This window comes from Vipera ursinii (assembly GCF_947247035.1).
Source record: "Vipera ursinii genome assembly, chromosome: 5".
Taxonomy (NCBI): domain Eukaryota; kingdom Metazoa; phylum Chordata; class Lepidosauria; order Squamata; family Viperidae; genus Vipera; species Vipera ursinii.
In genome coordinates this window covers 10884984-10901983 of record NC_139518.1, presented here as the reverse complement: position 1 = coordinate 10901983, position 17000 = coordinate 10884984, and the positions used below count along the sequence as shown (strand labels likewise).

Sequence of the window (17000 nt, the reverse complement as noted above, 5' to 3'; positions counted from 1 at the left end):
CAAAATCTAAGAGGTGGGAATGTGGAAAAGCAACAGTGTTCTGATTTGTATCTTGGTAAGTGAACTGCTCATTTGGTAAGTTCATAATACTTACAAAATGTGTTGTTTTAAACTTTTAAGAATGTCTGTCTGTCTGTCTATCTATCTATCTATCTATCTATCTATCTATCTATCTATCTATCTATCTATCTATCTATCTATCTATCTATCTATCTATCTGAGTAAGACCAGGGGCTCTCGATATAAATTTAATAAGAGGCCCCTGGTTAACTTTTTAGTCAAATTTTTTAGGGGGTTGGGGAGGGGGGTGGGGGGTAGTGGTTGTCTGGTTGTGGGGGGTGGCCATACAACCGTGTTGCAGGCCAGGCCTGGGTCTGACGGCGTTCGGGGGGAGCGGGTTGTGGTTACATCTGGGGCTCTGGAGCGGGTCGTGGGATTACCGATTCCCACGACACTGGGGTATGGCAGCAGGCGTATGGACAGAGGGCCGTATCGTTACCGGGAGGGCCGTCTCCGCTGTTTGCGAGCGGTGAGGCGCTCCGACCCTCTGGTTCTTCCCTGAGGTGCCGGGAGCGAGGATGTGCAGCCTCCTGAGCTCCGGCTGGTGTACCTGAATGCCAGGTCCGTGGTTAATAAGGCTCCCCTTGTGCGGGATTTGGTGGAGGGTGAGCATGCGGACCTGGCTTGTATCACCGAGACCTGGTTGGGTCCAGAGGGTGGGGTCCCTTTGGTTAACCTTTGCCCACCAGGTTTCCGAGTGTTACACCGGCCTTGGGCTCAAGGTAGGGGCGGGGGAGTGGCGGTTGTTATTAGGGAGACCTTATGTCCGCGGGAGACCACCGTTCCTCAGATAGTCGGGTGTGAGTCTCTCTTTTTGAGGTTTGGTTCGGGGGCACAGTTGGGCTTGCTGCTGGCGTACGTTTCGCCTAGTCACACAGCGGCAGCCCTGCCTGAGCTACTCGATGTCCTCTCTGGTTTGGTGATTGAGTTCCCCAAACTTTTAGTTTTGGGTGACTTCAATCTACCATCCCTGGGAGGGTCATCTGAGTTAGCTCGGGAGTTCATGGCTTCCATGACGGCCATGGACCTGACGCAGGTAATTTCTGAACCAACTCATGAGGGAGGCCACACCCTTGACTTGGTTTTTTTATCTGGACGGTGGTTGGATGATCTTGGTGGGGGCTCTCCATTTATTATGCCCCTGTCATGGACCGATCATCACCTCCTGCGGCTGGTCTTCCGTCTTGCCACCCCCCACCGTGGGGATGCGGAACCAACTAGATGGTACCGCCCCAGACGCTTAATGGACCCTCTCGGGTTCCAGGCAGCGCTGGGATCCCCACCTGCCTCCGTCGCTCACAGCTCGGCAGATGCCTTAGTGGAAGCCTGGGAAAGGGCAGCCACTGAGGCACTGGACCGAGTTGTACCCCTGCGGCCCCTGACCCGGTGCAGATCCCATCGAGCTCCATGGTTCTCCGCGGAGCTCCGGGAGATGAAGCGTCGGAAACGGGGCCTAGAGAGCTGCTGGAGGTCCAGCCGATCCGAATCCGACCGGTTGCGGTTAAGAACCTATATTAGGTCTTATCTCGCAGCGATGAGGGCAGCGAGGTGCAATTACTTCTCTGCCCTCATCGCGTCCGCAGATAATCGCCCGGCCGCCCTGTTTAGGGTGACTCGCTCCCTCCTTAACCAGGAGGTGAGGGAGGATCCCTTGCAGGGTCGTGCCGAGGAGTTTGGTCAACATCTGTCGGATAAAATCGCTCGGATTCGGACCGGTTTGGACTCCAGCTGGGCAGAGTCTGACGATCAGGACACGGGCGGTCTTGTCAATGTTATCTGGGAGGAGTTTGATTCTGTGACCCCTGATGAAGTGAACAGGATTATGGGGAGGTTGAGCTCCACCACATGTTTATTGGATCCGTGCCCTTCCTGGCTGGTTTATGCAGCCAGGGAGAGGACACGAGGCTGGTTCCAGGCGGTGATATCTGCTTCTTTGAGTGAGGGTAATTTCCCCACCGTCTTGAAGGAGGCGGTGGTGAGACCTCTCCTCAAGAAGCCTGCCTTGGACCCAGCTGTCTTGAACAACTTTCGTCCAGTCTCCAACCTTTAAAAGAGCCTTACAAATGTGGGAAGGACCACATTTGTAAGGCTCTTTTAAAAGTGGGTGGGGTGAGATGGGGGAGATGTTGTTGGGGGTAGCTCCTACCTCCTTGGCCCTGTTTGTCTAATTGATGGGACTGAAGTGGGCCAGTGACAACATTGTACAGTGTGAACACAAATCATATGATACAGATGGTCCTTCAGAGAATTAGGCCTTATGTCAGGTAGAGTTTTAAAGGTAATAGCTAGTAGCTTGAATTGCACCCAGAAGTAATTGGTGATTAGTGCAGTTCACTCAGCAAAGGTGTTACGGGGTCATTGCATGGCCCTCACATCACTGTTCATACTGTGGCATTCTGAACCAACTGTAGCTTTTGAATAGTTTTCAAGGGCAGCCCCGTGTTGAGCGCAATGCAACAGACTATCCTCAAGGTGATTGAGATACAAGGGACTGTAAGAATGAGTCCATGAATTCTAACTGACACCGTCATTTGTTTGCTGACCATTTTATGTTGAAGTCATGCTCAGCTTTAAACACTAACAAGCATTTCTCTTGGTTCTCTTCCTGTAGTATATTATTATACAATGCACACATGATTTGTGGCTGCACTGTTCTCTGCTTTCCCATTGGTCTGAGTCATCTCCTTACAGGCATGATAGTCAACTAAATTGCAGGCGTGGGATGGCAGGCTATGAATGGTGTATGGCTAAGGAATTAACTACAGGTTGCCCAGAATCTGTAGTTTGAAAGGGACCTTGGAGGTCTTCTAACCCAACCCCCTATACCATTTCAGACAAGTGGTTTCCCAATCAGCGATGGAGCACTCACGACTTCTGAAGTTCCACTGATTAATTGTTCTAATTGTCAGGATGACACGAGTAGAGTGAGGTAGGGTAGTTCATCTCACCCAGCAAGAGGATTGGTCCTCAGAGAAAGTTAAAAGTACAAATTACCACACAAATTCTTTTGGTAGAGCTTTACAAGATGATGATTTTCTCTCAGGACCTGAAGAAGCTTTGCCAGCTCTTTCTCCACGATGCTTGATTTCATCCCATTTTTCTAGTTGCGCCTGGATATTGACTGGATAAAGCAAAAGAAAATGAATTCTTGGAAGAAAAGCAAATACCAAATCTCTCTTCAGCTCAACTAGATGCCTTGTAGCCATCTTAGCAACAACACAGGAATGTTTAGCTATTGGTAGTCCTCAATTTACAACCATTCATTTAGTGTAACTGTTCAAAGTTACAATGACACTGAAAAAAGGGATGTATGACCGTTTTTCACACTTAGGGCCGATGGTACATCCCTGTAGCCAAATCCAGACCCTTGGCAACTGACTCATATTTATGATGGTTGCAGGTGTCAAGACTGATACGCCCTTTCACCTACATTAGCTAGGCAACTGAGGTGTCTTTGAGAGCCTGCAAAAATGCCAAGGTCACTAACACTGGTGGACTTTTCCCATAACAAGAAGACATATTACTATTGGACAATATGAACACCTGGTGGATGGGGGCGAGGGAAGCTATTGTTTAATTAAGTAAGCTTTTGCGTGTGAAAACCAGATCTGGTTTCATTTCTTCTGTGCCAATGTAAATTTTCAGTAAAGTATTATACTCTTGGTAAAATCATGTCCCAGGAGTTTTTTTTTCTGGAAATGCCAACTGGACAGTTGACAGCAGGGTCCTGGGGACCCTCTGACAAGCAAAATCAATGGGGAAGCCAGATTCACTTAACAATTGTGTTACTAACTTAACTGCACTGTTTCACTTAACAGCTGTAGCAAGAAAGGTCATAAAATGGGACAAAATCCACTTTTTTATTTTTATTTTTAATTCTATTTATATCCCGCCCTTCTCCGAAGACTCAGGGCGGCTTACAAGCTTAGCAGTAGCCTTCATTCTATGTATATGCCTGCTTATTAGGGCTTTCACACCCCCCCCAAGCGGCATTATTACAAAGTCAGCTTAATTGCCCCCCACAATCTGGGTCCTCATTTTACCTACCTCAGAAGGATGGAAGGCTGAGTCAACCTTGAGCCTGGTGGGATGCGAACCTGCACTAATTGCAGGCAGCTGGTGTTACTTAAGGAGGCATTAGCCCACTGCTCCACCAAGGCTCCTTTAACAACTGTCTTGCTTAACAACAGAAATTTTGCAGTCAATTTTGCTTGCAAGTTGTGGATTACCTGTACTGCTTTCTTTCAAGAGGTTTATTTGACCTTTTGGTCCAACCTATTCCTATGGACCAGAATGGTGTTCCTTCATCCAAGCATGAACCAAGGATGACCCTGACTAGCTTTTCTATTTCAGAAAGGTTAGCTAAGTTACAGCAGGAAAAGGGCATCTCAGAAATAGATTTCTTTCTCTTGAAACCAAAGAAAGAAGGAAATTGTCCCAAGCCCTCTCCGCCATGAGTTTTATATATGCTGCTGCTGCTGCAGTAGAGAATACAATGGATGCATCCACGTAACACTCTTAACCAGTTATGGGATAACAACTTGGTGGTTGCATTTGCATCAACTATTAAACTTGGTTGGAGCTAAACCTAGGTACAGTCTACTTGGGTTTGGGTGAAGTGCAAACCCAGACAGGTTTACAGTTCAAAATTATAACGTGCAGGTTTAAAGAATGGCTTAATTTAACAGGTTAGTTAAGCTTGTGTGAACACAGTGAAGTAATTTCAAAGACCAGCAGATGAACCCAGAGTAACAAGTTGAAGATGCGCTCTGAAAAAGAATAACTTGACCCCCTGATCCATAAAACCAGCTACAGAACAGCCTTGGAAGAGCTGAAGATCATTAGAGGCCACTTCTGTGAAGTCCCTGTTTTTTGTAATGCTGCTACTTCCAGCTGGATCCGTTCCACACATGCTGAACTACAACTCCTATCATCCTGTCCTAGACAGAAACATAGGACTTCTAATCTAGCCCAGGGGTCCCCAACCCCCGGTAAGTGGACCAGTACCGGGCCACAGAAACAAGCAAAGCCCCATTCACTGGATGCAGGCAGCACATGAAACCACGCCCCCCTCCTGTCCACAGAAAAACCTCTCTCCACGTAACCGGTCCCTGATGCCCAAAAGGTTGGAGACCTCTGATCTAGCCCATTTGAAGGGTATCAGGTTGTCAAAAAGTATTGACAAAACTAATATGCAGGAGATGGGATCATCTGTCGGTCCTCTTTAAAAGATTTTAAACATCATCTTCCTCAGTTTTCACATTAGTGGTCCAAGTACTGTGGTACAGTTCTTTGGCATGGGATTGCTGTTTAAAATAACCGCTGTTATTTGTACCTGTGAAATGGTGCAAGATATTATTTCCTGTGCTGGGCTTCTCAAGCCCAAGAGGTGAACAGGCTAAATATTACAGTTAGTATCCCAACCTGTGTCTTGAATGTCCTTAGTTCTAGTCTAGTTCTAGTCCAACGGGACCTTTTAGAACTGATCCCTCCTACCTATATATATGGTGTGGGAAGAGCAAAGCAAGTTAAATAGATTTCATAGATTATAGCTTCCCTTCAAGAATAGGAATGTCAAGTGGTGTCCGCTGGCGGGCAGGTCCAAATTGACAAGATGGTGGATAAAGAGGTAAACAGGATTTCCCCTGTCCAGTCATGTCTGACTCTAGGGAGTGGTGCTCATCTCTGTTTCCTAGCTCAGGCAGCTAGCATTGTCTGAAGACACTTCTATGGTCAGTGTGACTATATGCCAAGGCACACAGAATGCTGTTACCTTTCCACCGAACTGGTACCTATTTATTTACTTGCATTTGCATGCTTTCGAACTGCTAGGTTTCAGGAGCTGGGACAAATAATGGGAGCTCACCCCATCACGCAGTACAGACATGTCAAACACAAGGCCCGGGGGCCAGATCCGGCCCGCAAAGTGGTTTCATGTGGCCCACGAAGCCATCCTGGAAACAGTGAGGGAACGGCCCCCACTGCCTTGGCCCTGGCCCAGAGACCCTCCTTCTGCCAGAGACCCTCAGATCTGTCCCACTCCTGCCCAGGCCCCCATAGGCACCCTTGATGCGAACGATGTAGAGCTGGCCATGCCCACCCAGTAGGTCATACGCACTCTAGCCACGCCCACCCAGTAGGCCATGCCCACCCTGGCCACGCCCACCCGGCCCCCTGAGGGCAACCGCGATGCTGATGCGGCCCTCAATGAAATTGAGTTTGACACCCCTGACGCAGTACTTGGGCCTCCAACCTGGGCTGACAGCTTTCCAGCTAACAAGCTCAGCATCTTTAACCACTGGGCCATCATGCCCCCTAAGATGGTGGATATGTATAGTAATCCAATGCTCTACTATCATCTTCCTGATCATGACCCCTGCTGCAGATGCCTCCAGAACAGCTACATACCTAAATCCAATGATTTCTCTGGATCCTTGAGTGGTTGGATTTTCTGTTCAGTGTCCCCATAGATAAGATCTAGTTTTTCAGTCTTCTTTCTATGGGTCGACCCTTTCAAGCTCTCCCCTCTTGAGGAATTCTCCCGTTTCTTCACTTTGCTTTGGGTTTGGGAAACAGGTTCACTGAGGTCCAGGAGATCCAGACCTGTTGACAGAACTATCACAGAACCATTATTGAAAAAAGACACATTTTAATACCGTAGCAGTGCTTTGTAACTCCAATGTTTGAAAAAAATAAGCTGAATTTCCCTTGTGTCAAGGTGGAATCCAAACTGAATGCAACATGGGATAATTGTGTGTGTGTGTGTGTGTGTGTGTGTTTCTCTCTCTCTCTCTCTCTCTCTCTGTGTGTGTGTGTGTGTGTGCACGCAAATATGTTTTGGCATGGGAAGGTAGATTCCTATATCTCAAGTTTAGACTAAAAAAGGTCTATAGGAAAGAATGGTGACTCTCTAATTGAAATCCTTGCTTACACACATGATTTATATTTATTATAAATCACAAAAATTGCCATATTTACTTTTTATACTTTTCAGCTCATAGTAGTTTCGCACTGATGATTAATATAAGAGGATCAGCTCAAGGGCTCCACTAAATCTTACTCCACTAATCAAATTCAGCCATTCTTCTTACAGAATAGAATAGAATAGAATAGAATAGAATAGAATAGAATAGAATAGAATAGAATAGAATAGAATAGAATAGAATAGAATAGAATAGAATAGAATAGAATAGAATAGTCCAACCCCCTGATCAGGCAGGAAACCTTTAGTTTAACTTTTAGTTAAACCTTTAGTTTAACTTTGCGCCAGGTAATTCAAATAACCTCTTCAGTAAATCTGATAGTATGGTTGTCCTGAAATGTATTTAAATGATTTGCCATTATCTTCTCCTGTGATTTTCCAGTGTGGCTACAAAACACACTGGAAATTTTCCTATGAAAACACCAATCAGGTGATTGCCTTAGCTTCTAAGCCCACATCTCAGCCAGATACTGTCACTTGCTGAGATCCCTTGAGGGGGCGAGCCAAATGAAATTTCTTGCTTTAATCCTAACTCTGATACCTCAAGGTGATAGAAGCCCTGAGGACGATCCAAAAGTGCCAAGGAGGTGATCCCAGCCATGGGTTTTTAATTATCAAGTAATTTTCCTCACATTTAGTCAGCTGGTGATTTCATACTATTTCAACAGGGATTTAAATTAATGTAGAAACGTGACAAAATTGCTACACAAAGCAGTCCCTTGCTAAGGAAACTCAAGGGTTCAATAAAAGCACATTGATAAGATTCCAAAGGAAAAACTGAACTAATTGTGAAGATAATATTTGACGAGCATCTTCATTTTTCACATATTTTAAGAGTCTGCATTAATTAGGAATGCCCAGGCAGATAACTATCTAGTCCTAAGGATGGGTTAATAAAATCTATGCTGCTGTGAAGTTATGTAATGTTTATTTTACTTCATTTTCTCCTTATACTTTTTTAATCTTTCAAAACCATCTCCTTAGGCTTGAGAATGATCCACAAATGAAATCTAAGCACTTTAAAAGCCTGCTATTTCAGTGGAGGCCTTCAAATCTTATCGTCCATGTTGGCCGGCTTTCATGGGTGGGGGTAGGTGGGGGTGGGGTGGGGGGAAACTTCAGCATTCCCACATTTAGGATTCTGTTTTACATATATATATATATAAACAAGGAAAAAATAAGTGTAAAGAACAAGAAAGTAAATATAATAAACAATTTTTTCCCCTTCATCGTAAGTAGAAACAGTTTTAGTAATTAATCACCTTCTCTTAAAATACAAGAAATATTATCTTTTTCCTCATATCCTATCTTTTATCTATAAAATCTCCCTTTTTATGACCCTGCAATTCCTTAATTTGGGGTAGAGTTGGAGCAACTGGATGGAACTGAGCATTTACTGGCTGGATGCCCTTCCTGATGCCACGTGGAGCTCATAGTAGATTTTTTTCTTTGCACCCTAAGAGAGAAACATCTGCCGCTACTAGGATGGAACTCTCAATCTTCCAAGTGGGAAGAGAACATCTTCACCACTAGGCCCCCACACCGCTCATCTTTTATCTCTGAACAAATCCTTAAAACCTCATTTCAGTCTGATCAGCAAAAGTCCATTAAGAGTTACCCAAAATAACAGCATGTCTATTTTGACCTTGAGCAAATAAATCAACTTCATATCCATGCCTTCTACTTTTAACAATCTTGATCTTTAATCCCTTCAAATAGAACTTGATTACTTTTCCCAGATTTTTCTTTGTCCTTTTTCACACAATTCTTTTAAAGCTTTAACAAGCCTCTTTGTAAATCCAGTATAGGAAGATTATCCAGGTTACTCTCTTGGTTCATTATTTGTATATCCCTTTTAATTATTAAGCCCTCCGTTGATTTCTTTCATATGTCTAGTGTAGCATCTTTTTCTGCATCGTTCTTGTACAGCCTATCATTTATAAATTCCATTTTCAGATCAACCTCAGTGTGGTCAGGTAAAACCTGTTCCTTTTTTTTCCAGAACATTGTAAATGCAATCTATTATAGAGGTAGGCTTCACATTAACTTCTGCATCCATTGTTCAAACTTATCCTTCAACATATCCAGTGTTAAAATATTTTGCTTCATTCGGTATTAGTAAGTTAAATTTAAGTGTTTTTCTCCTTTCATTGTGATCTTCAGTTCTTTCTGATTCCCTCTTTGGATGCCCTTTTGAAATTATTGTCCTACTATACTCATTTGATTATGTAGAAGAGAGGATATAAAAGCCATATTCAATATGTGTCTACAAATATTGTTGGAGAAACCAGAAATGAATGAGAAGACAGAAGAAGTTAATCCTGTTTTACAGCATTTCCTTTTTTTTCTTTTTTCTTTTTTTGTCAAAAACCAGATCCTGCATTGGGTGGAATAGCAACAAGACTAAAAAGTCTTAAAAATTCATCTAAATTTGATACTGTTTGTGAATCTATTATGCAAAGTTGTATTTCCCCAATGACAGCTGGGAGGACAGATTAATTTATTTGCAACCCTGTATTCAAATCACCTCATCTGGATGAGAGGGATGCATACATAACACATCCCTTGCATGCAAATAGTTTGTGGTTCAATCTTACCAGGTCCTACACACACACCCACACCCACACCCCCACACTCCATAGAGGGTTCTTGCCACTCAGAATGCATATGTGATTTGATGGACAATCGCATTTGGAATATGTGAGGCAGTTATGTGGCTATTAGACTAAGCTAAGTAAAATAACTAGCAAAAATGTTTTAGGAAGACTGGATGTTGTTTGTCATTACACTTTCTTTCTGCAGCCAAAATATGTTGGGATTGCATGATGGTTGGGAATTCTAAGAACAACACCTGGAGAGTATCAGGCTATGAGAAAAAATACACCTTGCATAGAATCTATAGGTCCACAGTGTTCTCCACTTTGGTTCACCCCAGTTAAGTTGGATTGCAACTTTCACATTTCCAAGTTGGTATAGGACAAAGTGAAACTGGGGTTGGGGAAGGCTGGCTAAACCAACTAGCAGTAAGTTCTGAAGGTTATAGAGAAGATTTTATCATGTGTTGCCTTCAGGTGAATGTGAGATCTTATGTTTTTGCCTTCAAATCTTAGGTGAAAAGCTTTTGCCTTAATGGAGTATTAACCTCTTAAAATTTCCTTTATGAGTCTTTTATTTCTTCCATCACTTCCAGTTTTCTTGTGAAACCCCATCTCTCTCTTTTTGCAGAAATGCACTCCTAACTTGTTTAAAGTCAGATATTTGGAAATCCTGAAATGTGGCCATAAAATTGTGTGGAAATAGTAACCACTTGCCTGGAATGGTATAGGGTCTCCTGCTTGAGCAGGGGTTGGACTAGAAGACCTCCAAGGTCACTTCCAACTCTGTTATTATTATATATGCAAACATGTCTTCTAGTAAGATATTATTGTCCTTTTCTCTTCCAGAGCTAACTCTCTTGGCATCATGATATTTTTATCTAGGCTGACCTGACTTGTTAAACATCAACAGGAGCCAAGCAACTTGTCTTCACACCTTGGTTGTCAAAACCCAGATTTTGTGCTACTTGCATTTTCCCCCTTATATTTATACTGATTTTTTTAAAAGCAACAGTGAACTTTATTTAGCATCAAAACTATCTTCATATGCCAGATGAAAAATGCATTCCATCTAGAACCCCGTCTCTATGATTAGCCAATAACACTTTGTTTCAGGAGAAACCAATGATATAAATATCTAGGAATATACGTGTGTGTGTGTGTGTGTGTGTGTGTGTACCAGCCCTTTCTTTTGGAAACCCCACTGATTCTCATGGGTTTTCAAATTTTCTGGGCATATTTGAACTGTGTCAGATATCACAAGCACATGTGCCATTAAGAACCACTGGTTTCTTTCTCCTCAAATGAGAGAAAATCTTTGTTCTTTGTGATGGGGAGCTTCAAAAAGCAGTAGACAGAGAAACAAGCATCAAGCAGAATTTGGAAACAAACTGCAACTGAGAGTAAGAGTGAATGCAAGATCTGTTACCTGCGGTATTTGACGTCACCGGACATGCAATGGCTTCCGATTTTGTTTCGCAAAGAAAGTCATCTATAGAAGGACTCAGGAGTGGCCGGCTTTCTTGTTGCTCATTCACAAGCTAGTGACAAAAAGCAAGAGGAGATGTGTGGATGTGTGTGCATGTAGGCATCGCTTAGTTATGCACACAAATGTCACGACAGCATCGAACGGCTTAAAAAAATGATATATTATTCCATTTCTGAAAGCATCAGTTGTGGCTTAAATTGGCACATATCTTCCTTTAAATTAAATGAGGTGAACATAGCAACTGAATGAGAGGGAGCAAAATCAAATCAAACAAAATAAAGAAAAGAAGAGCACTCCTCTGTACCTAACTCCAGAGAGATTTCAGACTTGTCCTGGGAGAGGACTGTCATCTTTTCGATGGCATAATTATATCCTAATCGGATTCCAAAGGTCATGCTTTTTATGATTTGGGAATCTAATGAATCCCCCTTCAGCTGGGTTCATACAAAATGTTAAACCCCCACCCTCTTGTTAGCAAAATACAGTTGCTGTGCTTGTATAACATGCTATACTCAAATAAATAATGGATTAAGGTAGCTTATCGTGGTTTAATCAGAGGAGCTGCTTTCTTCAATCTATGCCAGAAATCTATTTAGCTTACTTTAGCATGCTGTGCAAATCAGGCCACCCATATGGGCATGTGGATTCACCTGGCTTTTTGCATTTCCGCATTGTTCCCTGTTTGGCAAGTAGCCAGCAATATGACAATCTGCCTTTTCTGTAGAACAGGGAGCCCACCTCAACTGCAGGAAGCAAGAGGAGGCCAAGAGACCAAAGCTGTCATCCAGCTGTTTTTCCTTTCCATCACTTGTTCAGCTAGGCTGGACAAACCATCCAAGGCACGTTTCAAAAACATTTGGAAAACAGGATGCTATGGATGTCATCTGCATGAGCTGAGAGTTCTTATAAGGGCAGTGTGTGTGTGTGTGTGTGTGTATGAAACTCCCATCCCACCTGCGTTGGCTCACAGTGATTGTCATCTTCAGCAGTGACCACTTCTGGTTGGACTCTAACTCCTTTCATCCACAGATAACCGTGCCCAACACCATGATGTTGGTCGTTTCAGACCAATCATATCTGACAACTCAAAAACGAAAATTGTTTCCCTGTTTCTTAACCATTTCCACTTCTAAACTATGAAGATCTAATCTAGGAATCTATGAAGATCTCTCAAGAGCCTTTTCCCTCTAATCCAGGGGTGTCAAACTACCGGCCCGTGGGCTGGATGCATCATAGCAAAACTGCACCCACCCCATTGCCGGCAAGGGCAAAAAAGTCACGACACGCCATGTGATGTTGCAAGTTTGATACCCCTGCTCTAATCAATGAAGATCTAATTTATGAAGAAATTTCCTGACAGAACAATTAATCAGTGGAACAATCTGCCTCCAGAAGCGGTGAATGCTCCAACACTGGGTGTTTTAAAGAAGAGACTGGACAGCCATTTGCCTGAAATGGTATAGGGTTTTCTGCCTGAGCAGGGGATTGGATTAGATGACCTCCAAAGTTCCTTCTAACATCATCATCATCATCATCATCATCATCATCATCATCATTATTATTATTATTATTATTATTATTATTATTATTATTATTATTATTATGTCTTTCAACAAGATGTTTTAGAGCAGGGGTGTCAAACTCAATTACATTGAGGGCCGCATCAGCATTGCGGTTGCCCTCACGGGGCTGAGTGGGTATGGCCAGCGTGGGCGTGGCTAGAGTGCTTATGGCCTATTGGGTGGGCCTGGCCAGCTCTACATTGTTCACATCAAGGGTGCCTATGGGGGCCTGGGCAGGAGTGGGACAGATCTGAGGGTCTCTGGCAGAAGGAGGGTCTCTGGGCCAAGGCCAAGGCAGTGGAGGCCGTTCCCTCACTGTTTCCAGGATGGCTTCATGGGCCACATGAAACCACTTTGTGGGCCTGATCCGGCCCCCGGGCCTTGTGTTTGACATGTCTGTTTAGAGCTACATGAAGAGAACATTTGGTGTCTAGCATGCTAATTTAAAAGGGACGCGGTGGCTCAGTGGGTTAGGACACTGAGGTTGTCGATCAGAAGGTCGGCAGTTTGGCGGGTCGAATCCCGAGTGCCGCGTAACAGAGTGAGCCCTGTTACTCGTCCCAGCTTCTGCCAACCTAGCAGTTCGAAAGCACGTAAAAATGCAAGTAGAAAAATAGGGACCACTACGGTGGGAAGGTAACAGCGTTCCGTGCGCCTTTGGCGTCTAGTCATGCCAGCCACATGACCACGGAGACGTCCTCGGACAAGCGCTGGCCCTTTGGCTTTGAAACAGAGAGTTTCATCAGCCCCTAGAGTTGGAAACGACTAGAACACATGTGCAGGGGAACCTTTTACCTATGCTAATTATTTATATGCATATGTGGCCATTAAAGGTTCTGAATCTGAAACAGGAAATGGCAAGATGAACTAAAGTTTGCTCCTGCACTTTCCTGAACATTGACCTCACACACAAAGACTGGCCACTGATTGCATCTCTCTATTTGTATGAGCCCATTGCTATAAATCCTTTCACAGCTTATAGAACTTTTCTGATTTCATCCTTCTTCTTTTCTTTTTATTCAAGATCCAAACTATTCAACTGTTCCATAATAGCCTATTTATATATTTCCTACTAAGAGTCTGAGATGGTTTCTGTCCTATCCAATTTTGCCTCACAACAACCAGTCCCAACTAGGTTGGCATGAGTCCTGTGAAGTTATTCGGTAAGCTTGCCTGGCTGAAGGAGAATTGCAATTTGGTTTTCCCCAGGCTCAATTGCTACCTTTAGTACAATGCTAACACCATTCTAACGATTTAGAGATACTCCATCGCCTTGAGAAAGGAACCCACAAACCAATATAGCAATCTACCCATGTTAATATGAATCCAGATGATCAGTTTTATCAGAATTACTCTTGGTTTCTAGAAGGAAGACTGTATTCAGTTTAATGCATGGGGGATTGGCTTTCTTTCCAGGCATCTTAATATTGCTGAATGAAACAAGGTTAAGGAAGAGTGGTGCTTGGTTTTAGAGAGAAAAAGGGTGCTATTTTAGCCCTTAAATCTCATCTCACAAAAAAAACAAGCAATGCCATTGCTTCGGCTCGTGCAACCAGCCACATTCTTTGCAATCCTTTGAGGTTGAATTTAAAGTAAAAAAAAACTGTTAAAAGAACATTTTCCACTTCTGGAGTTAATGTTGCTTGCAAAGTTGGAAGTATAGGTAGCCCTTAGCTTACTCATTGGGTGTGATTCCATTAACAACCACCTTGCTTAGCAACATAACCTGTGGTCACGTGTGGAGGACGACCTGTCCCTATTACCGCAGGGGTGTCAAACTGCCGGCCCATGGGCTGGATGCGTCATGCCAAAACTGCGCCCACCCCATTGCTGGCAACGGAAAAAAAGTTGTGATACGCCATGACATGTCACATCACGTTGCGAGTTTAACACCCCTGCATTACTGTATTACCTTCTTCCGGATTGTTTTTTCCTCTCAACTTCCTGATTGGGCTAAAGGTTTAGAATCTTCAGGTGGTCACCCATTCAAATATTAGCCATAGCCAGTCCTGCTTAGCTTCATCCAGATCACATAGGCCAGGGGCGTCAAACTGCTGGCCCATGGGTCAGTTTCATCATCATACTGAAGCTGTGCTCACCCCATGACAGGCAATGCATAGGTGCTCTCACCCATTCAGCTGCAAAAATGGGAAATTGTCTCTCAAATGAAATCCTTTAGAACAGAAATGTTCAAGCATCTGTGGGTTCTGTTGTCTGCAATAAGGGGAAGGTTTGGGGGCTTTTTTGGGGGGGACTATGAGTGCTCCGTTATGCACTACATATCTTCTAATGAATTTTGCAAAAAAAAAAAAAATTAAGCTGTGGTTTTATTGAAAAGAAGAAAGAGACCAAATAAGTCTAAGGTTTTGTTTTTGTTGTGTATGGGGAAACAGAATGAGAGAAGTCTTTACTCTGCTGGGATTGATAGATATTCATGCGTGTTGGGATTTGATATACATAAGTAAACAATTGCTACATCATTTACTCTGTTTGTAAACTTAAGTGAATGTGTCAATATTTATTGGCCTGAAACTACCAGCTACTAGTCTGGTGATAAGATTTCATATTCACTCTTAAGCAGGGCTTTTTTCCCCTCATAGAACGCTCAGAACGGAGTTCCGGCACCTTTTTTGGATGGAACCTTGTAGGGTAGGCAAGGTGGGTTGTATGACATGTGTGACTTCTGACACCTTTTTCTTTTACAAAAAAAGCACTGCTCTTAAGCTGAAACATTTTCACTGATCCAATATCCTCCTTTCCAGTGTTCTATTCGTCCATTTACAGACTGAAAGCCAACTCTGGCATGCTGCTGAGGCTTTGTAATCAAGTTAGCTTTTTCTGTGTAACGAAAGAATTCAACCAGCTAATGCATTATCTGGGAAGATTATCTTAAGCATATGGGTTGCCCTGTGAGATTTACAAAAAAACCTGCCCAAGCTGGCGCCCTTCAAACATATTAGCACTGAAGCTGTTATTAAGGAATTAATTAATTCTGCAGATGGAATGGCAGGTTTTCAAGCCTAACTTTAAATGGAAGCTTCTTCAGGATGCTGCAATGAAGAGAGAGAAAAAAAATCTGAGAAACAAGGAATAATTTAGAGTTCCATATTGAGTGAGGAAAAAGGAGATTTATGGAACAATATATATTTGGAGGAATAAAGGGCTTGGATATGAATTCAAAATTCTTCTATACCACAAAATCAGAGTCAAAAAAGCTTTTGTAATTCATTTGTTTCCTGTTGTGTAAGGTGCCTTCTTCCAATACTTGAGGGGCTGTCACAGAGAAGAGGCGTCTGACTTATTTTCCAACGCACCTGAGGGCAGGATAAGAAGTAATGGGTGGAAGCTTGTTAAAGAGAGATCCAACATAGAAGTAAGGAGAAACTTCCTGACAGTGAGAGCAATTAATCAGTGGAATATCTTGCCACCTGGTGTTGGGGTGCTCCATCACTGGAGGTGTTCAAAAATAGACGGGGATGGTATACTTCTGCGTTGAGAAGGGGGTTGGACTAGAACATCTCTGAGATCCCTTCCAGCCTTGTAATTTTCTGATTCTATTGCATTAGGCAAACCTACATCTCATATGCAAACATTGTGCATAGAGCAAGTCAAATGGATTGTCATGACAGACAATAGGACAGGCTGCATGTGTATAGATGAAGTATAATTTTCTCTAAATGAGAACACATAAGTGCACATGTGAAGAGTAGAAAGGGAAGGGTGAAATATGTTTATGTGGCCCTGTCCATTGCAGGCCCACAGGTGATCTTGTCCTAAACATTAGTGGAATTCCTGAAGAATTTCTCAACTACTAAACTGGCTCTTCCTCTAAATAGATGAGCATCCAGCTTGCTTCTCTACTACATTGTTTCTCAGCCGTGGCAACCTGAAAATGTGTGGACTTCAGCTCCCAGAATTCAACAGCCAGCATTGTTGTCTGGGGAATTCTGGGAGTTGAAGTCCACACATCTCCAAGTTGCCAAGTTGGGAAACACCAACCTAGTAGAAGACAGTTCATCACTTCCTGGCTGTTCACTGAGGTAAATAAACATATGGACATCCAATTTCTGTACTGAAAACAATCCATCACTTCCTAGTGACACCCATCCCATCACCAAACAGTTCCTGCTATCATGAGGTGCTACTACTTGAAACAGGGTTCTTTGAGATAGGGAACAAGTCTGTTCCATTTGGTTTAGTGTAGGGGTCTTCAAACTTGGCCCTTTTAATGACTTATGAATTTCAACTCCCAGAATTCCTCAGCCAGCGTGCCTGGCTGAGGAATTCTGGGAGTTGAAATCCATAAGTCATTA

The 17000-nt window shown here is 43.2% G+C and overlaps 1 protein-coding gene across 1 annotated transcript in view; it reads right to left on the bottom strand.

The window, feature by feature from the left end:
• Positions 1–17000, bottom strand: part of PEX5L (peroxisomal biogenesis factor 5 like) — a gene marked incomplete at both ends in the record, with an annotated part of 197227 nt that overhangs the window by 22462 nt on the left and 157765 nt on the right. The window contains 3 exons of the mRNA XM_083363972.1: positions 3055–3181; positions 6469–6675; positions 11066–11177. Of these exons, the coding sequence (XP_083220098.1) occupies positions 3055–3181; positions 6469–6675; positions 11066–11177 (446 nt within the window). The remainder of the gene's footprint in view (positions 1–3054; positions 3182–6468; positions 6676–11065; positions 11178–17000) is intronic.